The sequence below is a fragment of the Eleutherodactylus coqui genome, chromosome 5 (genome assembly GCF_035609145.1).
Source record: "Eleutherodactylus coqui strain aEleCoq1 chromosome 5, aEleCoq1.hap1, whole genome shotgun sequence".
In the NCBI taxonomy this organism is placed as follows: domain Eukaryota; kingdom Metazoa; phylum Chordata; class Amphibia; order Anura; family Eleutherodactylidae; genus Eleutherodactylus; species Eleutherodactylus coqui.
The window spans coordinates 140,108,564-140,132,012 of record NC_089841.1 but is presented as its reverse complement, the minus strand read 5'-3'; the positions used below and the strand labels follow the sequence as shown (position 1 = coordinate 140,132,012).

The window sequence follows — 23,449 nt, the reverse complement described above, 5'->3', positions numbered from 1 at the left end:
GGGGGTTCTCTATGGTTTTGGGCGCTCAAGAACTCTACAAGTGGGCAATGGGGCCTAAAAGGACTTCAAGCAAAATTTATGTTCTTACTGGGTTTGTGTTGCCCTGTTTTTCCTGGGTCTGCACACTCAGGGGTTCCTGGGAGCTGTTATAGTCTGTGGGCTCTGTTACTGTGTGCTCTGCCGCTGCATGGTTTGGCTGCTGTGTTAGAGTGGCAGGAGATCTGCTAGACGGCCTCGCATCGGGCGCCATTTTAGGTGCCCCTGCCTGTGCCTCCTTTTCCTTCCCTAGAGCTGGGCTTCTTCTTAGCGCTCTGGCTAGGGGTTTTGAGGGTAGGGGCATAGGAGAAGGTCCTTTACCTTTCTTTAGGACGTTTCTCTGCTCCTCCGTTTCGTCCGCTCTTCCCCCTTCTCGTTCGCCGGCTGCCCGCTCCACTCCCGCTCGTTTTGTCTCCTCTCCTCCGCTCGGCCGCACTGCAAAGAAGTTGGTGAGCCGCTGCGGTCCTGTCTTCACCCTCCGCCTTGCTGCCATCGCTGGTGAGTGTTAGCGCTGTTCCCTCTCCTCTTTTTAGTCGCTTTTTGTCGCTTTAAGGGCCGATTCTCGCGGAGCTCAGAGATCTGCGACTTCTCCAGTCTCCATCCAGGCCACGCCCCCAAGCAAAATTTATGTTCTAAAAGCCACTGACTACTCCTTTCATTTTGGCCTCCGTTGTGCATCCAGACATAAGATTAGGGCCACAATGGGTATGTCTCTGAACACGGGACAAACAGGGGTATCCATTTTTGGGTGCAAGTCTTCATTCATATGTGTGCTGTACAAAAAAAGCTGTTTTTAAAATGACAGAATTGCCGAAAAAACGAAAATCACAATTTTTTTCCTTTTGCTTGGCTTGAATTCATTCAAAAACTGTGGGGTCAAAATATGCAGTACACCCCTAGATGAATTCCTTCAGGGGTCTAGTTTTCAAAATGGTGTAATTTGTGGGGGTTTTCTACGGTTTTGGGCGCTCAAGAACTCTACATGTGTGCTATGGGGCCTAAAAGGACTTCAAGCAAAATTTCTGTTTTGAAAGACACTGACTACTCCTTTTATTTTGGGCCCCTTTGTGGACTCAGATATAACATTAGGGCCACAATCAGTATATTTCTGAAAACAGGAGAAATAGGGGTATCCATTTTGGGGTGTAAATCCTGATTTTCATGTAAACTATAGGAAAAAAATGTCTTTAAAATGACAGATTTGCAAAAATATGAAAATTTTACTTTTTCGCCTCTAAATTGAATTAATTCCTGAAAAAAAACTGTGGGGTCAAAATACTCATGACACCCCTCAGTGAATACACTAAGGGGTGTAGTTTTTAAAATGGGGTCATTTGTGGGGGTATCTATTATTCTGACATTCATGAGCCTTTCCAATCTTGGCTTGATATAGGAAAACAAAGTGTTCCTCAAAATGCTAAAAAGTAATGTTAAATTTGTACGTCTCCTAAATGGTTAAAAAAAACGAAAGTTTTTCCAATGTGCACCCAAAATAAAGTAAACGGGTGGAAATATATATCTTAGCAAAAATTTCTATATTATGTTTGCACATATTTAAGATATTGCAGTTGGAAATGTGAAAAAAATGACGATTTTTTCAAAATTTTCCCAATTTTGGCGTTTTTAATAAATAAACACAAATTCTATCGGTCTATTTTTTCCGCCTAAATGAAGTACAACATGTGGCGAAAAAACAGTTTCAGAATCGCTTGGATATGCAAAACCTTTATGGTGTTTTTCGATGTTAAAGTGACACATGTCAGATTTGCAAAATTTGGCCTGGTCATTACGGCGCAAACAGGCTTGGTCACTAAGGGGTTAATGTGAGTACTTACTATAAGCCAGAACTCCAGGCTTAAATCATTAATTGGGCACTTTCTAAATCTAAAAATGTAGGAGTTGACTTAGTTATTTTATATAGGTTTGAGTCCTCCCAAGCCCAAAACTATATGAAAGCAATGTACTTACTGTGGAGCCAGAGCGCCATTTCAGCACTCCGAAAGCTGTCAGGTGATGTCCCTGGACCAGAAGACCCAGTGACAACCCAAAAGCCTGTCACATGGACTTCTAATGTAGAATCCCTGGCAGGTTTATGGGATGTTACTAATAACATCCATGTCAGACCTCCTACTGGCTGCAGAAGTAATGTGGGTAAACAACCATGTGACCGTTGCATCCAAAGTTAACAGAAACCAGAGCAGCAGTGGGAAAGCACCGCAGCAGCAGAGAGATGTGCAAGTTTTTTACTTTTTACCATAACTTTTGTTCCCCCACTGCCACCAATGACTATTATATTAGGAAGCCTGGAAAATCCCTTCAACACTAGAATCAGGACTGACAACCTAAGCAAATCAGTAATCCTTAACGTCACCCTCCCAGACTCAGAAAAGGAAGCCTTAAAGCCGTCTCTTCCATTTATATGGAAGTCAGAGGAGTTCACATATTTGGGGGTGGTAATCACCACAGAGATGGACAAACTCTTTTTAAAAAATTATACGCCACTCCTGACAAAATTAGAGGCAGACTTCAAAAGATGGAAGGGGGTATCTCTTTCCTGGTTTGGCAGAATTAGTACTGTGAAGATGAATGCCTTACCAAGATTTCTTTACATCCTGCAAACGTTGCCTATTGGACTACCTGGATCATTCTTAACACGTGTCAGGAGAGCGATAATGGGCTTTATTTGGGGAGGTAGCAAGCCCAGACGTAATTGGAAGGCCCTTACCAGCTACAGAGAGTCTGGGGGAATGAGTATACCAAATGTATCCCTATATTACAGAGCAACATTAACCAAACGGATCTTAGACTTGTTTCATGGTAGACAGCAGAAGTTATGGGTAGAAATGGAACAGGAATCAGCACTCTTCCAGGGTCTGCGATTTATTTGGCTCCCGGGTAGAGAGAAGCGCAGAGGGTTAGAGCTCTCGCCATTCCTAGAAGAGCTGTTGACGGCTTGGTTGGGCCCAGCGACCAAGATGGGACTGGTTCATAGACCAGGCCCACTCACCCCCTTTGTAGGAAACCCGGATATCCCCACTTTCCTACGGGGTTCTACCCTGACCAGTATAATCCCGAACACAATCCCCCAGATATGGGATCTGATCTCAGAAACTGGTTATATGCCACTGGGCGAGATACTCGGGGAGCGGAGGCCCCATCCCGGAGCGTGGTTCCAGTACTTACAATTACGTCATTATATAGGATCCTTAGGGGACCTGCGACAGATGGGGTGCTCTATCACCCCTTTTGAAAAACGATGTGTTTCGACCGCAACAGATCAACATAAAATATCAAAATTATAGCGGATGCTAATAGAGGAGGACACATTAAATAGTAACAGAGACCTGGAGCGGGGGTGGGAGAGGGAACTGGGCATTACGCCCCCCAGGAGTTGTGGGCAAAAGCATACACCCTAACCCACAAAATGAACGTATCTAGTAAAATACAAGAATTAAACTATGAAATACTGACTAGATGGTACCAGACACCAGCGAGGTTAGCAAAAATATTCCCCCAGTATCCAGATACCTGTTGGAGATGTTTTTCGGAGTCTGGAACATTTGTTCATATCTGGTGGTCATGCCCACTGATACGCCCCCTCTGGCAGGAGATCAACACCCTCTACTCTGCAGTTTGCAGAAAGCAAATAATGTTCACCCCTGAAATAGCACTCCTATCAATGATACCAGGTCCGTTGGCGCAATCTAAGCGCTCCTTGCTCAGATTTTTTATACTAGCCATGCGCCGGGTCGTTCCTAGGAGATGGAGATCTTCGACTCCTCCTACTAGATTGATGTGGCTAGAGGCACTCGATCATTTAAAATACATGGAAGAGCTGTGCGCAAGAGACGAGATGAGACATGATAAGTATTTCACCACTTGGATAATGTGGAATCAGTTTCGTTTTTCTACAGACCTGGATATTTGGCTCGAAAGGGGAGCACTCCCTGATTCAGGTACGACCAACAATCTAACCGTGACCACACTACCATAAGCTATAATCCTCGCTGCAGAGGATGAGGCTGGGTATACCCCCCACCCCCTTCCCACCCTTCCTCAACTCCTCCCTACTTTCATACGACTGAACTTTCCTTCTCTTTCTCTTCTTTCTTTCTATCGCTTTTGTTCATTTCTTTTGATTAATATACGTTGGATATAATATTTGAAATTTATCTGAAAGTTACTTTACGCCATTATTAATGAAACAGTCTGTTTTGCTGAACATGAATGTAGATCAGAAAGGAAAAGACACCTGCTTACTTATTAATCTGTTTATTCGATAGTATGATTCTACAACGTTAGTCATTGTATCTGTTTGGCAGACTTAATAAAAACCTTTTGAACCATAGAATCAGGACTGACCAGCAGCAGGAGGTACACTAGACTGTGGACTCCCCTATCACCGCATTTACACTAGACTGTCAACTGACGAACTACACTCAGCAATGAAATGTGGTGAGAAGGAAGTTAACATTGTAAATTTTGGTACATGCCTTTTTGTTACACCAAAAATTTGCAACATTTTTCAGCTTTTTTTCAAGCCAGAAAACTGTCACAAATTGTATAATAAATACCCACTATGTGTTCTATGTTCTGGCTACTTGCAGCCAACTTTAGAGGAAGAATAGGAGCTTACTGAATATTGATATACATTGAAGTCAATAGTAACACAGTATAAAGTAAGTTTCTGTGTTCTCGCCAGTGACAGCTGCAAGCATCAAGAATCCTTCATTATTAATCACTTGGGAGACTTTTGCTGTAATTTTAAAAATTGAGGTCCACAATGTTCATGGGTTAAGCTTCTCTGAATAGTACGCACCTTTAGTACAAATGTGTGAACGTTGTCTGGCGTCTCCAGCCGGGTGCACCTTCTGATTTCATGGATTGCAGAACATGGAACCCGTAACTTTGGTTTGGAGCACTGCAGACGAGATATAAATTTACTGTTTTTATAAAAGTAGTAATAAAAGGGGAACATAGCATCCAAGTTAAAATGGACATCAGACAAAGTAACAATCAAGTATTCTAGATTGCTGGAAGTGTTCATATTGCCACATACACACCTCTACACATAGAATACAGTTCTAGAATGGGGTTGTACAAGTGGTTCTTAATAGTCAAGCTTTACTTTTCTGAAAAGGTTAGCAAAATGTTTTTAAAAAAAAGGTTATCCAGAAACCTTAACACTTATCAATCAATGTACATTTAGATAAACTATATGCAATGGCTTTTTTCAAATTCCCTGACATTCCACCTGCGGGAAGCCCTCAGTGGATTCCAGCTTTTATTAAGCCGCAACAGACTCATCTGAGGGTGGGTGAAATCTTTGAAATGTACGTTTCCAAAACTCCTTAAACGGGTCTTATCATTAGGAAACGGAAAATCAATACTTATCTATTCCTCCCCCATTAGTCTTCTTATCGCATCTTCTCTTCATCGATCTTGTCTTGGCTCCTTCAGTCCGTGGGTCCGTCCGGATCCTCTTCTTCCTGTTTTGGAGCATCCATTAGCTGCAGTTCACTTGCTGCAGGGCAGTGAACACTACAGGTGAGCCTACTTTAGCACACATGTGCGATATCTCGCCACTGTTTCATATAGTATATGAAACACTAGCAGTGAGACATCACACATGCTCAGACACGCTAAAGCAGGCTGTTGAGGATTCGGCATTCCCTACTAGGCAGTGAACGCTACATCACTATTGACAGTGTACATTGCCCTGCAGGAAGCAGAAGGCCGACAATGTACGCTTCGTCACAGGAAGAACAGGATCTGTCTGGAGGTGAGGTGATTTGGGGGACTGGAGGAGCCAGGAGAAGATCGGTGAGGAGAAGATCTGGTAAGGTGACTGACTGCCTGGGGAGAAATAGGTAAGTATAAGATTTTTTAATTTTTTTTTTTAGTGACAAAACCCCTTGAAATCAGCAAATTTTTCACCATACTGTAGGGCCTGCAACGTGGGCACTAATTGGGGACCTGACAGTTTCCCTCTTACAAAGCTTACTGACCACTAATGAATCCTTTCACCCTGTCTAATCCTCCACTTTATCCCAATGTATACATTTCAATGGATATAACAACCACTGAAGTCAAGTGAAGTCAAGATGTTGTCTGAATCAGGCTGTGCTCACACGACTGTGTGGTAAAACACTCTGTATAACGTAGCGTTTTACAGTGGCGTGAGCCGGCGTATGACAGCGATTTTTGACTGCGCATGACAGTGTATCTCTCATTTTTTTTAAATTTCCCGCTCTGCCGTTTAACAACGTTGCGTATAAACGCCGTACGTACGCAATACAATTACATATGTACACAGTTTAGTACATAACCACAGAAAAGACCAGGGCTCTATTGTGCATTCTACGCGGTAAAATAAAACATGCTGCATTCCTTTTTACTTGTGTATTATACGCAATAAAAAAAAAACGCCAGTGTGAGTGTAATAGCCACAATGAACCACATATTATACACGCATACATCGCGAACGAAAACGCAATTCAAATAAGTCTGTGTAAGCCTGGCCTAACAGGTCATCCAGAAATAGAGGAAGAAACACCCTTTATATTCTCTTTCCATTCTGGCCATCCTAACCAGAGGACTCCCTCTATTAAAGGGGTTGTCTCGCGGCAGCAAGTGGGGTTATACACTTCTGTATGGCCATATTAATGCACTTTGTAATGTACATCGTGCATTAAATATGAGCCATACAGAAGTTATCCACTTACCTGCTCTGTTGCTGGCGTCCCCGTCGCCATGGTGCCGTCTAACTTCGGTGTCTTCTTGCTTTTTTAGACGCGCTTGCGCAGATGGATCTTCTCCCTTCGGCTGGTCTCGGAAGCATCGGTGTTTTGGCTCTGCCCCCTTGTACGCGTCATCGCGTAGCTCCGCCCCCGTCACGTGCCGATTCCAGCCAATCAGGAGGCTGGAACCGGCACACGTCATGGGGCGGAGCTACGCAATGACGCGTACAAGGGGGCGGAGCCAAAACACTGATGCTTCCGAGACCAGCCGAAGGGAGAAGCTCCATCTGCGCAAGCGCGTCTAAAAAAGCAAGAAGACACCGAAGTTAGACGGCACCATGGCGACGGGGACGCCAGCAACAGAGCAGGTAAGTGGATAACTTCTGTATGGCTCATATTTAATGCACGATGTATATTACAAAGTGCATTAATATGGCCATACAGAAGTGTATAACCCCACTTGCTGCCGCGAGACAACCCCTTTAACTCAAAATTCTCTGATAAGATAAATAAAAAGTGTCTTTTTTACACTGCAGAACTGCTTTAATGTTCTACAGGAAGTTCTCCTAATGTGGAGCAGTGGAGGAGGATTCCTGATACAGCAAGCTGCCTCCCCGCCAGTGATCTGTGAGAAAGAAGGTAGAAGGAATACAATATACAATAAAACAGAAATTAAATACATTAGGAGCCCCAAGAGAGTACAGTGTGTGGACAAAAGCGGATTTGTGTAAAAGTGTACGGAAATGATGGTAATTTGTACCAATGTACAAGGTACCTTTACATGGGAAGACTGAGTTTAGGACAGCTGTCCCAGAGACTATTGCTCCTGTGCTTTTACACAGGAGAGATACTTGTTCAGAGAATGGAGGTGGAACGAGGAGGAGATCTCTTCTGGCCACCAGCCTCTACTCACTGCAAACAGGCAGTCGCTCAGATGATGTTCTGGTTCAGCTCACTTCTTCCTCAGTGCCCTGTCAAGGGCCATGTGTTGACGGGCCAACAGTTTCCCATAATAGCTTGTTTTAGTAATTTTTCGGGAGACTATCGGTCCGTGTATAGGTACCTTAAGGCCGCAGCGTTTTACTGCTGTGTGAGCCGGCATAATGCCGTGTATAGCAGTGATTTTTGACTGTGCATGCGCTGTCATGTGCAGTCTTGTTTTTTTTGTAATTGCGCATGTACAATGTTTGTCTGAAGGGGTAGTTTCTCCTTAGAAGCACCCAGAAGTGGAGACATCTAGGAAGTGAGTGAGGAGACTTTCAAGTCACTCACTTCCTAGGTGCCTCCACACCCTTTCTGGGTGCTCTCCTTGGGGAGAGCTGATGCCCCTTCTTACGACCCATTCACCTCCTAGGTATCTGCACACACCTTCTAGGTGCTGTCCTTAAGGAGAGATGACACCCCTGCCATCCCAAGTCACAAACCTCTTACTAGCTAAGCCAGCAATCTACTCTACACTGATGAGGGGCAAACACCCCGAAACAGCTGTCTGTGTATGGTATTATGGCTTGGTTTCGTATTCCCAATCATTGAATAATGAATTGAGGCTTGCAACAGAAGCCAAAAGAAATTAAAAAAAAGGATTTAGGGGTATGCCAAAAGCAAAAGAAAAGCTATTGGATGCTTAAAAGATGAAAATGGTGAATTGGTTAAGGATGATGGAACTTTTAAATTGCTATTTTGTATCTGTTTTCACTCAGAAAGTAGATGTAACATCAACTGATCTTCCCTGTACTATTGGGGGAATAAAAGAATGCAGGCCATCTATAAGCAGAGAGGTGGTCAGGGAACACTTAGCTAATTTAAAATGAATTCAAGTCTCAAGGTCCAGACGAATCTAATTTCCTTCTATGACAGAATCACTGACTGGGTTAGTCATGGAAACGCGGTAGATATAGTATAGCTTGATTTTAGTAAAGCATTTGACAAAGTATCTCATAGCATCCTAATTGAAAAAATGACCAAATATGGGATTGACAATAGAGATGAGCGAGCGTACTCGGAAAAGCACTACTCGCTCGAGTAATTTGCTTTATCCGAGTATCGCTGTGCTCGTCCTTGAAGATTCGGCTGCCGCTGCGGCTGACAGGTGAGTCGCAGCGGGGAGCAGGGGAGAGCGGGCGGGAGAGAGGGAGAGAAAGATCTCCCCTCCGTTCCTCCCCGCTCTCCCCTGCAGCTCCCCGCTCCGTGCCGGCACCCGAATCTTCAGACCCGAGCACAGCGATACTTGGATAAAGCAAATTACTCGAGCGAGTAGTGCTTTTCCGAGTATGCTCGCTCATCTCTCATTGACAAGGCAACTGTTAGGTGGATTCACAACTTGCTGAGTGATTGTACTCAAAGAGTGGTCATAAATGGATGCACATCCAAGTGGAAGAATGTATCAAGTGGGGTACCACAATGCTCTGTCCTAGGCCCAGTGTTGTTCAACATTTTTATAAAATGATCTGGAGAAGAGAATTGATGGGAAACTGATCAATTTGCTGATGACACAAAGCTAGGAGGGATAGCCAACACTAGGGAAGAGAGAGAGAGTATTCAAAAAGATCTGGAAAAGCTTGAACAGTGGGCAGCGACCAACAGAATGGTATTTAACAAGGAGGAATGCAAAGTCCTACATCTGGGCAAGAAAAATGAAAAACGCACATACAGAATGGGAGGAATTGGGCAAAGCAGCAGCACATGTGAAAAAGACTTGGGTATACTAATAGATCATAGACTGAACATGAGTCAACAATGTGATGCAGCAGCCAAAAAGGCAAACACAATTCTGAGATTTATTAAGAGAAGCATAGAGTCTAGATCATGTGAGGTCATTATCCCCCTCTACTCTTCCTTAGTCAGACCTCATCTGCAGTAATGCGTCCAGTTCTGGGCACCTCACTTTAAAAAAGACATAGATAAACTGGAGCAAGTTCAGAGACGAGCTACCAAGATGGTGAGCGGTCTGCAAATCCTGCTCTATGACGACCGGTTAAAGGATTCGGGAATGTTTAGCTTGCAAAAAAGAAGGCTGAGAGAAGACTTAATAGCTGTCTACAAATATCGGATGGGCTGTCACAGTGCAGAGGGATCAGCCCTATTCTCATTTGCACAAGGAAACACTAGAAGCAATGGGATAAAACTGAAAGGGCGGAGACACACATTAGATATTAGAAAACTTTCTAACAGTGAGGGTGATCAATGAGTGGAACAGGTTACCATGGAAGGTGGCGAGTTCTCCTTCAATGGATATGTTCAAACAAAGGCTGGACAGACATCTGTCTGGGATGATTTAGTGAATCCTGCACTGAGCAGGGGGTTGGACCCGATGACCCTGGAGGTCCTTTCCAACTCTACCAGTCTAATTCTACAATTGTTTTAAAGACTTGTTTAAAGAGTTGTACATTGATTTGAAAGAATGCTGCCATCCAATAGGTGGCGCTGCAGAGGTGTTGTTCCAGCTTCCTTATTTGTGCAACTTTTGTTATGCGCAAATAGAAAACAATGGGCTTTATTGCACGTAATACACGATAAAATAAAACATGAATATACACAAGTGTGGATGGATGAAAATCAATGTACTTTCATACGCAATGATATTATGGTCATGTAAGCCCGACCTCAAGCCACTCTTACACGGGTGTTTTTTACAGCGTTTTAGTGGACATTTGAAACGGCCACTAAAACTGCTGTACTGAGCCTCCAATGATTTCAATGGGGCTTCTCAGAGAAGAGTTTTGGCGTTTATAACGCCACACTAAAGGAACACTGTCTGCTCTATATTAGTGTGTTGCAGCACTATTTAATGCACCGCATCACCCATTGCAATGATGGGGAGCGTTAAAAACGCAGTTGGACATATTTACAAATGCCGTTCTAAACCGCTGCATTTAGAAATGCATTGTTGCTTTTTTACACTTCCTTTTGTGATGCGTTTTTAAATACAATACCAAACCACTATATCTAGCAGCACCCTAAGGCACCCTGTCCACGGGCGCCGCCAGGGAGCAAGGGAGAGAACTGACAGTTCTCTGCGTTGAGCCTATCTGACAGATAGGCTCACCGCGGAGAATCGCAGCAAGTCGCAGCATGCTGCGATTTGAGTCCCGCAAGCGGAGAATCGCTATGATTCTCCACTTGTGGACATGGGGCTACGCTTTCCGTAGCAACGTTATGGAAAGCGTGCACTGTGTTACTCGCGGCCGGATTATCGCCGCCAGTAACACAATGCACTATCTCCTGTGGACAGGACCCCATATGCATTAATGGGCATGTATACAGGTGGAATGTATTGATGGGGTTAACCGTGTGCGTTCCCAGTTATGTGTTGGAGGACAACTTATGTGTCTGTATGCTTTGGTTTTGCGCTGCAGGGGAAGAATAGTCAGAAGCTTCTCTTACGAAGCACATTTTTGTCCTTATTAGGAAGTATAAGCCCTTTTGATTAATATGACAAGAGTTGGATTAGAGAAACTCAATACAGACTTGAATATTGTCTTTATTAAGCAGGCAGTATAGTGACTTTTACGCTAAATATATTTTCATGGTAAAAAAAAGAGCTTTTTGAAAAACAATGTGCAGGAGGAATGGATTAAACACACATTTTCTAGGCCACTTCACCGCACACTCAATTATGCTCAGTCTCAGAAAAAAAAAGTTGTAGTCCAAACAACTGGAGTTCATCTACGGAGAGAACGGTGATGGACAGGGATTAATAATGCCGTTACACATCAAATCCATGAGAGCGGTATGGGTGACCCTAACAGTCTATACAAAACACTAGCGTATAATGAGAACTATGCCAGCAGTAAATACTCGCAGCCGTGCTTCAAACGCATGATGGGCCATGAAAGCTACATGGGGTTTTTGTATACTGCTCATTTATTGAATGCAGAGCCAGGCTATGTTCACACTTCCATATATCATATAGTATGATGGATATCAACAGCATTCAACAGACCCTACTGACTATAGTTAAGGCTGGCTTCACACCACCGGATTTTTACTGCAGAATCGGTGGTCGGCGTCCGCACGAAGGATCTGCAGCAGGTATGTAAAATTACTTTTTTCTTCACACTCGTCGAAACAAACTGCGAGCGGAGGAAAAATTGCAGCATGCTCTATTTTGCTGCAGACGATCACCATTTAAGTCAATGCAGGCTGTCCGACCAATTGACATTGCGGCTACCCGCATCATTGTTTAGCGACGGCACGGGAAAAACAAATTATTAAAAAAAAAATCTGAACTGCGCATAACCGACGGTTATGTGTCCGCGGTCATCTGCCGTACAGAAAAAGCAGGTACACAGGGTTGCCGGGCTGAGATCAGAGCTAGATTCCGCTGTGGGAACCCGCATGCAGAATCTGGTTCTGTCGTGTGCAGCCGGCCTAATGGAGATAGCAGAAAATTAATGAAAAAAAATCCAGTTTCAGATTGGGGTAGGAAATCACCTGTGATTGACTTGACAATAGAGTCTTTAAAACAGAGCAATCCCTACAGTAAGCGGAGTGAAGGGGTTAAACATGCTCATCATTGTAGTTTTCTTTACTATACTAGGAATTGAAAAAACCCATTTGCTTTCATGCATCATTCTTTGGACTTGGTCTGCTCTCTGTGCGAGCGCCCTAAAAGTCATTATGACTAGCGTCCGGCACAGATGCACATATTAAACCTGCCTCATCCTTTCCACAGGAAACTTCTGCTGTCTCCAGAAAGTTCTGGCCTACGCAGCCTAAGTGTGTTTTTCACATAAACCAGTACTTCATTCCAAAATGTGTGCTGAATACTGGATTCTTAAACCAAATCAGTCCCTATGGGTTGTTTTAACGCTTTTCTAGCTGGAAGGTTCTGTAACGTATTGCTGACACTCCGTGGTTTATGTAGATGGGCCTCCTCACATTTAAAATGTCTCTAACAAGCCCTAAGCTAATGTTTCCAATTAGCAGAATGAAACGGATATGTTCCGCTAATACTCCCACTGTGGGAATTGCCTGACTCCTTACAGGAAAACACGGCTACAAAATTGTGTCTCTGCTTTAACCTGTTATTGCTGAAGCAATGTATGAAGGTCATGTATTTCCAGTATGCTCAATCAACTAGATTTTATAGGCGTGAGAAGCTTCTAAGCTGAATGTATGTACCGCTGTGGTATACTCTTTAGCTAGAAGGCACAATGACATCTACTACAAAGGATTTTTTTTTTGTCAATCGATCCTGGATCTCGCTCCACCCCAGCATCACCCGTGTGCCAATAACCTTTTATGAATGTTCTCCTCCACCATCTTTGGAAGGTGTTGCAAAACCCAAAACAGATTCTGACACACGCTGCTGCCAATACACGAGTAACCCCCTTATTTATTAGTATCCCCTCTACCAATTATTATTATATTTAAAAGGAAAATTTGGCAAAAACACATTTATCCATGTCTGCTCCCTTACCTGATTGCCTGTCACACCCTGGAGGTCTCCCTTTTCTATTCCAGTTACTTATATGCAGTGCAACCCCTTGTCTGATAGTTATCAGACACCATATTAATGGTGAGATATTTTTACTTTCACTTTTAATCAATTCCAGCGTAGCAGTAGTTAATGGTATACCATTTTTGCCTTCTATAGTCACCTAAATAAGCTTCAGACCATAAGCATACAGTCAGGAGGATAAGCTGTGATCTCCTCAATTATAAGGCTGTATTTACAAGGTCAATAGCGAGTTGAGCCCAAAATTCTCCAACATGACCCAAATCGTACAGAAACATGCCAAAACAACTGTAATAGCGGGCAAGCATAACCGTACGCCGACTGATACGTGACCCTTATATATACACATCACTGACTAGTTATGCTGCCATGTGCTTGAGAAAGGGGGTGAGGCTATCCCCCAAAACGCATTGCACATCTCTATTGGCCGATGTTTTTTGTTGTTTTTTATTTTTATACTGTGTTAGGACTGCCAAGTTCATTTTTTTGAATAAACATTGGAAACATAGCGTGTCCGGTTGCACATCACACTCACAGCGCCCTGTCCCCACTGCCACAGTCACTAGTGCCCTCGCGCTGTAGTATCTCCGGTACCGGTGGCCCTGCTCTCAGATGGGAGGCTGGTGTCCTGCGCCGTCTCGCAATTGCCAATCTCCGTTCTTGTCAGCTGCAAGTTACATTAGTGGCCTGCAAGCGTACTATCTCCGGCACCGGCGGCCCCGCTTACAGTCCCGGTTGGGAGGCGGGAGCCCTTCTCATTTCTCCGCGGAAGGACCAGCGCAGAGTCCCCCCCCCATCCCGCTCCGCTGCCGGACTCCTTTGTGCTCTCGCGGCTGCCTCCCTGCAGCCCCACCGCTCACAACGTACTGCTGTATCTTGTGAGCCAGTGCGAAGCTAGGGGTGTCACAGGGGTGTTCACTCCTGGGGACAGCTGTCACACCCATAGCTTCCGGTGGCGTCAAGATACACCAGTACCAAAGCAGTGTTTGTGGAAGATTCATGCAGCAGCATCATGGAGACTGAGAAATTGACTAAAAAATGAATACATAACCCCAAGCAGATCTGAGCTGTCTGAACTGAGGTCCCATGACCATGTGAGGGAAGAGAGACCAGGAGCTTCAGACAGAAAGGAATAACTAACCAAGGTAACACTAGCTTACTGATATAAACTGGGGGGATAGCTACAGAATGAATGAATTTTAAAACAATCACCAGAGTGGCCCTTTAATAAGTAATCTATTTAAAGCATATTAGCTCATATTCAATAATGTAAGATTTTAAAGCTTCATGTCAAATATACTCTATGAACAAGCCCTAAGATATCTGCGCTCCCCGAGATATACAAACAAACTGTGTATACACGCACAAGAAGTTACAGTAAGTGCTTATGCTATACTAAGAAACAGCAGTAAAAGGACAAACCCATATATTGTCGACTCTCATCGATGATATGCAGGTGGCTGTATACATTAGTCCTTGGTAGAGCAGAGGTTATATCCTCATGATATTGCATTTTTCTGTAAAGACTGAGCAGTTTAATCGTCTAATTCCAATTCAGGTATCTAATGGTGACAGTCCATGATATACGAGTTTGTTCTGTAACTCAGCTTCTGGGTATATAGCAAGAATTTACTGTAAACTACTTGTGGTTATATACACAGTTTGTATATCTAGGTGAGCGCTTCATTTGGTTACTCGTATATTTGGTGTTTGGGTAAGCAGCACCTGATATCAGCTGCACCCTGTTCCAACCAGCTAGCGCTGCCGTATTGGAATATTAGCTTAACTGAATATCTTTGTCTTTCTTGTCAACCTCTAGGGCTGTAACCGCAGTGTAGATGCAGTCAATCAATATTCAAGATATGGGACCTAACATACGCTAAAAAGTGTTCTTTTGGCATATGTCTGCCCAGTATATGTTGACATCCATTTTTCTTTTAGGCCGGTTTGAATTGGGGACGGGCTGCGGATTCCACGGCAAAGCAGGAGTTTGAAAAAGAAAAGCATTCTACTGCGCATGTGCTCCGGCTGTTCCTTCCTCACTCATCCGCAGTAGAGAAAAAAAAAAAAAAGAACACCCGGGCAGGTACGCAGGGTCCTCGGCCGCGGGCAGGGTCAGGTTCCCTACCTTATTCCTGGAATCCTTCTGTTGAAGTGGTCATGTGATCCCGTTGTGATCACATGGGAATTACTTGGCTTTATGTTATGAGTCACTTTTTTAGTCACCAGAATGTCCTATATGAAGAAACTGCATGGACTGTACCACACAGGTTCTTCACAGTGGGTACCAAACTGTATATTTATGGTCTTTAGCTTATTTAGGAGAATGCAGAGGGTAATGATAATCACTCTGTCTTTCCAGCAGGCAGGGTTGCTATGGGCTCTAGCTGGTGATGTGATGCTGAGCGATGCGTCCTGGGATTGTCAGCACAGAGGAAGATAAATTAGAAGGAAATCTAAAAATCAAAATGGTGTCTGATACGTATCAGACGGTAGGCTGCACTGCATGGAGGTGACTGCAATGTAAATAGGAGACATTCGAAATGTGAAAGGCCATCAGGTGAGGAGTGAGTGATGGAAAATGTGTTTTCATTGCAGTAGTTTTTTAAGTAAAAGTGCATAAGCATCAAATCCCATCTGGTTATGGCTCAGATTTATTTATAGAAGAGAGAGGCTTCGGCATTGGATCTCGCAATGATTAAAACAGAATATGAGGAAATATGGCAGAACCCAAGAAAATGAGAAATCCATCTTTCCTGAAAAAGAAAGTAATTTACTAAACAGGCATTACATTTACTATTGTAATTCACGAATTTCCCCCAAGATTTCAATAATCCTTTCATGTGCTACAGATCACTGGCACGTATTTGCACAAATAACTTTACTATTCAAAGCAAGTATCGAGAAGTGATTTTCAAGACCAACATCAGATCTTGAAGCCAGAGTACAAACGTTAACAACAACTCAAGACAGAGGGGCACAATTATAAAGCTTTTTACACCAGTGTGTGGCATAAAGAAGCCGCATATTTTTGCGCAAACATGTATTTGCACAAAATTTTGCAACGTTTCTCCTTTCTGCACCAGCCCCAGAACAGTTTTGAAAAGGGTGTGTGGCTTGTCAAGAGTGGAAGTGGTCACCAGGACAAACATTCCCATGGAACGCCTTGCCCAATATTTTCCATAGGACCTTAAAAGGCACTGCATAAGCACTTGCATGCTGTGCGATATGCATGCAAATGCAATGTGATGTGATGTTGAAATCAATGTGAAACACTTGTGATCCTCTGATGCACGTGAAATACACGCCTGATGATCGCAATTTCACAGAAGTCATGTGAGAGCGCGCGCGATAGAGGGGCAGAGAGAGAAGGCGATAGAGGGGCAGAGAGAGAAGGTGATAGAGAGACAGACCGATAGAGAAAGCCAGAGAGAAAATGATAGAGAGAGGGCAATAGAGCAACAGAGCAGACAGATAGGCCGCCTGCACACGGGCGGAAATCCCGCGGTGGGATTTCCCGCGGGATTTCCGCCACTGAAAGTTTGCATAGGAGTGCATTACAATATGCACTACTATGCAGATGGCCGCGGTTTGGCCGCGCGAAATCTCGCGCAGCAAACAAACCGCGGCATGTCCTATTTTTGTGCGGGGCACGCACTCACCGGCCGCCGGCTCCGGTCTGCGCATGCGCCGGCTGCGCCGCAGCCGGCACATGACAGAGCTGGGGCCGCCAGGCGCGGGAGAGTATGCGCTGCCGGATCCGACCCGCTCGTCTGCAGGCGGCCATAGACAGAGAGAGACCTGGGCTTTTTTTATATTAGATATCTGCTCCACATACAAAGTAAGGGCGCCTGCACATGAGCGGAAATTCCGCGACGGGATTTCCGCCGCTGGAAGCCTGCATAGGATTGCGTTAACAAACGCAATCCTATGCAAATGGCCGCGGTTTGGCCACGTGAAATCTCGCACGGCAAACAAACCGCAGCAGGTTCTATTTCTCTGCAGGGTTCGCAGAGCCCCGCACATAAACGTCACTCACCCGCCGCCGGCTCCGGTCTGCACATGCGCTGGCTGCTCGGCAAGCCGGCACATCAAACAGCCGGAGCCGCGGGCGAGTACGCGCTGGTTCCTGCAGGCGCTCGGGTCGGGTCCCGCGGCGAGCATCCTCGCCGCCGGATCCGACCCGCCCGTCTGCAGGCGGCCTAACACTGCATAATCACCTAACCAAGCAGATTTAGAAGTTCACCACAACCATCTTCGCAAACATTTTAGGTTTGCGAAGCAAACATTGGGCTCAATCTAGTTGTGTGTAATGTGAGGTGTGCGATGCCTGAAAACATTACAATCAAAACCCCAATAACGAAAAAAAAGACTGGCATCATACAATGGTCAGCTAACAATTGTCTTAACAATGAAAAGACTTCCAAAAAATTTACAGTAATTCATATAGCTGACATTGAAAATTTTCAAGAGTGCTAAAAACTTCAAATGTACCTCAGCAAATTGCTGTGTAAGTGCAAGCTCTCAATTTTACTTTGAAAACATCAAACGACATTTGCAAATCCAAACGGTCTAGCAGCTTGACTTTTCTCCACACCTCTTACCATGGGACTACAATGAAAGCTTCAGTACAATACTGATAACCCCATGCACAGACCCTTTCTTCACAATCACAAGCTACAGCAGATAAGCAGTCATATTTCTGAATTGCATGCATCATCACAGTGCATAAAGCCAGCTTTACTCATCGTGTATGTAGTCAGAATGAACAATCCCTGCGGTCACTGATGCTGTTCTAGAACTATTACTTACTCATACTTGTATCTAGTATTGAGAATGAACAACCACCAGGCCCACAGGTGAATTACTATCCCAGAATATCTAGCTTATGTAAAGTGGTTGCACCAAAATATAAAGTTATCTCCTATCTACAGGATAGGGCAGTTTTGGCAAACCTATGGCACACGTGCCAGAGGGGGCACCCAGAGCCCTCTCCGTGGGTGACCAGACTTAAAAAGTAGGTGACAGAGTCTCTTTAAATACCTCAACACAACAAAAATAAAAAGTGTTATTTTAGGCTGCCTGTCCACGGGCGTTGCGGTATCTCGCGGCGGAGATCCGCCACCGGTGAACAGGAGCCACAGGACGGATCTCCGCTGTGAGCCTATCTGACAGATAGGCTCACCGCGGAAAATTGCGGCAATTCGCAGCATGCTGCAATTTGCCGATCGCGAGCGGAGAATAGCTATGGTTCTCTGCTCGTGGACAGGGGGGCTGCGCTTTCTATAGCGACGCTATGGAAAGCGTGCATTGCGTTCCCTGCGACCGGATTATCGCCGCAAGGAACGCAATGCAAAAACGCCCGTGGACAGGCAGCCTTATCCAAATTCAACACAAAATGTCATTTTTAATGATTACTGTATTCTCAATATTATTCCACTCCCTGAATAGTTTTCCTCATAAGTGCACACATGTACAAATCAAGTGTTGATTTAAGAACGCCTGAAACAACTAATCAAGGGTTTCATTAGTTGCATCAGGAGTGCTTCAGATCAAACACATTAAATACTGGGATTGGCTAGGGCTTTTATTGAATGTTAGAAATATGACTTCGGGCTTAGTCACATGTCGCATTTGCACCGTGTATTACGCGTGCAAAATTTGTGATTATGCAATAAAAAAAAGGCAGCATTACATATTTTGGTGCGTATTATGCATCAACTCGCCCACATGAAACTTAATTGGCCATTGAATCAAACAGACCATGCTTGCATGTTTTTTGTGTGTTTGCAAGGCATGTATGCAGAAAAAACACAGTAAAATATGCACAGATGTACGCAAAAATGCAATGCCCATCGCGCAAATACGCAGCACAAATGCACACAAAAATACGCATACGTCCAAGTGAAGCAAGCTTAAAGGGGTTGTCCCGCGCCGAAACGGGTTATTTTTTTTTTTTCAACCCCCCCCCCCCCGGTCGGCGCGAGACAACCCCGATGCAGAGAGGTAAAAAAAGCTTACCGGAGCGCTTACCTTAATCCCCGCGCTCCGGTGACTTCAATACTTACCGCTGAAGATGGCCGCCGGGATCCTCTGTCTCCGTGGACCGCAGCTCTTCTGTGCGGTCCATTGCCGATTCCAGCCTCCTGATTGGCTGGAATCGGCACGTGACGGGGCGGAGCTACACGGAGCCTGCATTCTGCACGAGCGGCTCCATAGAGAACAGGAGAAGACCCGGACTGCGCAAGCGCGGCTAATTTGGCCATCGGAGGCCGAAAATTAGTCGGCTCCATGGGAACGAGGACGCTAGCAACGGAGCAGGTAAGTAAAAAACTTTTTATAACTTCTGTATGGCTCATAATTAATGCACAATGTACATTACAAAGTGCATTAATATGGCCATACAGAAGTGTATAGACCCACTTGCTGCCGCGGGACAACCCCTTTAAGGCCAGCTTCATCTGGGCAGAATTGCAGAATCTGGAGTGATGGTGCAGATTTTGACTCTGTGTTTTGCGTGGATTTTGCCACGGAATTTTCCGTTGCGGAAAATCTGTAGCATTTCCGCTATGTGTAAACATACGCTTGAGGGCTATTGCAGATGACCGTATATCGGCCACGTATTCACGCCGGCCGATATACGGCGTCTCTCTCTGCAGGGGGAGGAGGCTGGAAGAGCCGGGAACAGTGCTCTGAGCTCCCGCCCCCTCTCTGCCTCCTCTCCACCCCTCTGCACTATTTGCAATGAGGGGAGGTGGGACGGGGGCAGAGCTGTTTCATGAAACTTAGCCCCGCCTCCTCTCATTGCAAGTAGTGGAGAGGGGGTGGAGAGGAGGCAGACAGGGGGCGGGAACTCAGAGCACTGCTCCCAGCTCTTCAGCCCCCTCCCCCTGCAGAGAGAGACGCCGTATATTGGCCAGCGTGAATACCCGGCCGATATATGGTCGTCTGAAATAGCCCTAAAGTTGACATACTCCAACCAGTTGACGAAATGGATGAAATAGTGTTAAATAGGACAGTTATAGCACAAATATAAGAACATTAGGCCTTTGCCCCAGTTCTAAAAATGAGCTGTTGTGATAAGAGTTCTTGTTAATGGATGCAACCCAAAGATAAGTTTATCAGGGAACTTGTGTTGAGAAGCATGATGAGAGAATTCAGATGAGAGGGGACAGAAGAAGTCAGATTTCTATCACACAAGTAACTGTTACTTTCCACTGGAAGCTGAACTGCTCTATTGATTGGGCGAATGTCAAACCAGCGTATAACACAATTAACAGCATTCGTTTAAGGAATTCACATGACTGTCACAATACCCTCTGCTCAAGGAAGTGCTCTGCTTACAATCACAGATTCTTAACGGTGCATTCCCATGCAAGATTAACTCTGTCACTGCTGCACAGCTAAAAAAAAAGGTTTGGTACCGTGAAACATTAAAGGGGTTGTCCCGCGCCGAAACGTTTATTTTTTTTTCAATAGCCCCCCCGTTCGGCGCGAGACAAACCCGATGCAGGTGTTGAAAAAAAAACCGGATAGTACTTACCCAAATCCCCGCGCTCCGGTGACTTCTTACTTACCTTGCGAAGATGGCCGCCGGGATCTTCACCCTCGGTGGACCGCAGGTCTTCTGTGCGGTCCATTGCCGATTCCAGCCTCCTGATTGGCTGGAATCGGCACACGTGACGGGGCGGAGCTACGAGGAGCGGCTCTCCAGCACGAGCAGCCCCATTCAACACGGAGAAGACCAGACTGCGCAAGCGCGTCTAATCGGGCGATTAGACGCTGAAAATTAGACGGCACCATGGAGACGGGGACGCTAGCAACGGAACAGGTAAGTGAATAACTTCTGTATGGCTCATAATTAATGCACAATGTACATTACAAAGTGCATTAATATGGCCATACAGAAGTGTATAACCCCACTTTGTTTCGCGGGACAACCCCTTTAAGCCTGAGGAAGGGTCCATAGAAGACCCGAAGGCTCGCTATAACATCATGTATTTTTGTTAGCCATTAAAAGGTATCATATCTACAAGATGACTTGGTTTCTCTTACGGAGAACAATCACACTTTGCTGCACAGCTATACAATGCGTTTGCTCCTTTACCACCAGCAGTAAAGAAGCACATGCGTGTTATACGTGGTCCGCTGCTTATATTAAACAGCCTGAACTCACAGTCTGAAATATACAAGTGACAGCCTTTGCAAGGTTTATAAAACTGGAATGACCAGTTCCTGGAAATCGTGAACACTTCCATGTCCTCCTATAAAGAAAAAAACTCTTTAACTTAACTGTGCTCAGATCCCCACAAACATGTTTCTTATACCTTGGGCTAAATAACTGTACTGTTTGGAACCACCTTGACGAAGGCACTCTTATCACAGATATAAGCTAGCCAATTTAGCACTTTCTTTGTAACATATCTATTGCTATGCATATACATATAAAGTACTCTCCAAGAAGTTGGAAACACCCAACATTTAAAATGTAAAATTAGGAAGAAATCAAAAACTTGGATGCTTTGGGAAGTGTTTATTAATCATGTCACGACCGCCTAATGTAAATTTATGTTAGGTGATCTTGAAGATTGCATGGAGCATGCTTGGGAGCGGAGTTCGCTCCATACCCAGCAGCCATCAGCTCTTTCTGACAGCTAACGGTAACTGCAGCAATAAGAGTTAGCTCTGATCACGGCAGTTACCTCTTGATACCATGGTCAAAATTGACGGCGCATCTAAACAGTCAGCGTGGGAAGGAGGATCCCTTCCGGCACCCCGTGGTCGCCACACACCCACAAGAGATCAGCATTTTATGGGTAAGGATAAAGGCCTTATTCCAGAGTTTTCCCAGGGAATGTCCAACCTAACTCTTCCTCCCAAGCTCCCTTCCACCTAGGGACAGAATAGCTAACCTTCCCATCTAGCAAGAACCCATACATTAAGGAGACCACATGTGATGGAGCCAAAAATGAGAAGCATAACTTTTCAAAAGGACAGAGTTCCAAAGTCAAAGAAAAGGCAGGTGTCTCCTGCCCAAGTAGGAGAGAGGCCTTAAGCCCAAAGGGTCGAAAACATTGCATGTACAAGGAAATGGGACCTCTGGTAAGATAGATAAAGATGCATTAGACACCATGAATAGAAACTGTGGGTTACCAACCAGTGGTATTACAGGGCCAGGGGAGGACACCAGACGAGAACAGCCAGCAAATCTATGCCAGGCCCACAGGAGAACAAGCACACAAGTTGAATCATAGCCCAGTTTGTTCACCTATCATTCGGTTTAAACAGTGTTCATTCAGTCCTTCTCACTCATTTAAACAGCGACTGTGAAAGACTAAAGGATTCCTCATTTGAACGAGCCAACAATGTATCTGCCTGTATAAACAGAGTGCATGAACAAACGAGCCAACGATGACATCACATGCTTGTTCAAACGATCAATTGGCTTGTCTAAAGAAGCCCTGATTCATGATATTTGGATATGCTAATACCTCCAAATTATTATTCACCTTTAGTACAATGGGCACTAGGTGAACACTGTTCTATTGCTTTTCAGTATTTGTGTGTGTTATTCTAATATTTTTGTTTTGGTTATATTAATTAGAGGTCTTTTGTTATACTTCATGTCCACCGCTGTCTGTCAACCATGAAGACAACACAGCCTCTATTTTTGTTTATTCATACATCATACCTATTGCCATTTCCTCATTAAATGTAAAGGGCTTGAGCAGTCCATTTAAAACGCAATTCATTAAGGCACGAGGCCCTCAAGCTACACGTTGAAGTATTCTTCGCTCAAGAAACGCATTTTATAAAAGGATAGATACCCTAAATTCTCTCATCCTAAATAACCACATTTTTCTGTCTGAAACCCTAATAGGAAAAAAAAAGAAATATTAATTGCAATCAGTAACCGCTGTCTGTCAACCATGAAGACAACACAGCCTCTATTTTTGTTTATTCATACATCATACCTATTGCCATTTCCTCATTAAATGTAAAGGGCTTGAGCAGTCCATTTAAAACGCAATTCATTAAGGCACGAGGCCCTCAAGCTACACGTTGAAGTATTCTTCGCTCAAGAAACGCATTTTATAAAAGGATAGATACCCTAAATTCTCTCATCCTAAATAACCACATTTTTCTGTCTGAAACCCTAATAGGAAAAAAAAAGAAATATTAATTGCAATCAGTAACCTCAGTATCATTTTCT

General features: G+C 44.4%; 1 protein-coding gene across 2 annotated transcripts in view; it reads right to left on the bottom strand.

Moving 5' to 3' along the window:
- SH2B3 (SH2B adaptor protein 3) overlaps positions 1 to 23,449 on the bottom strand; it is a 176,725-nt gene that overhangs the window by 42,223 nt on the left and 111,053 nt on the right. For both annotated transcript variants that reach the window (XM_066603242.1, XM_066603243.1), the window contains exon 4: positions 4,856 to 4,957. In XM_066603242.1, the coding sequence (XP_066459339.1) occupies positions 4,856 to 4,957 (102 nt within the window). The remainder of the gene's footprint in view (positions 1 to 4,855; positions 4,958 to 23,449) is intronic.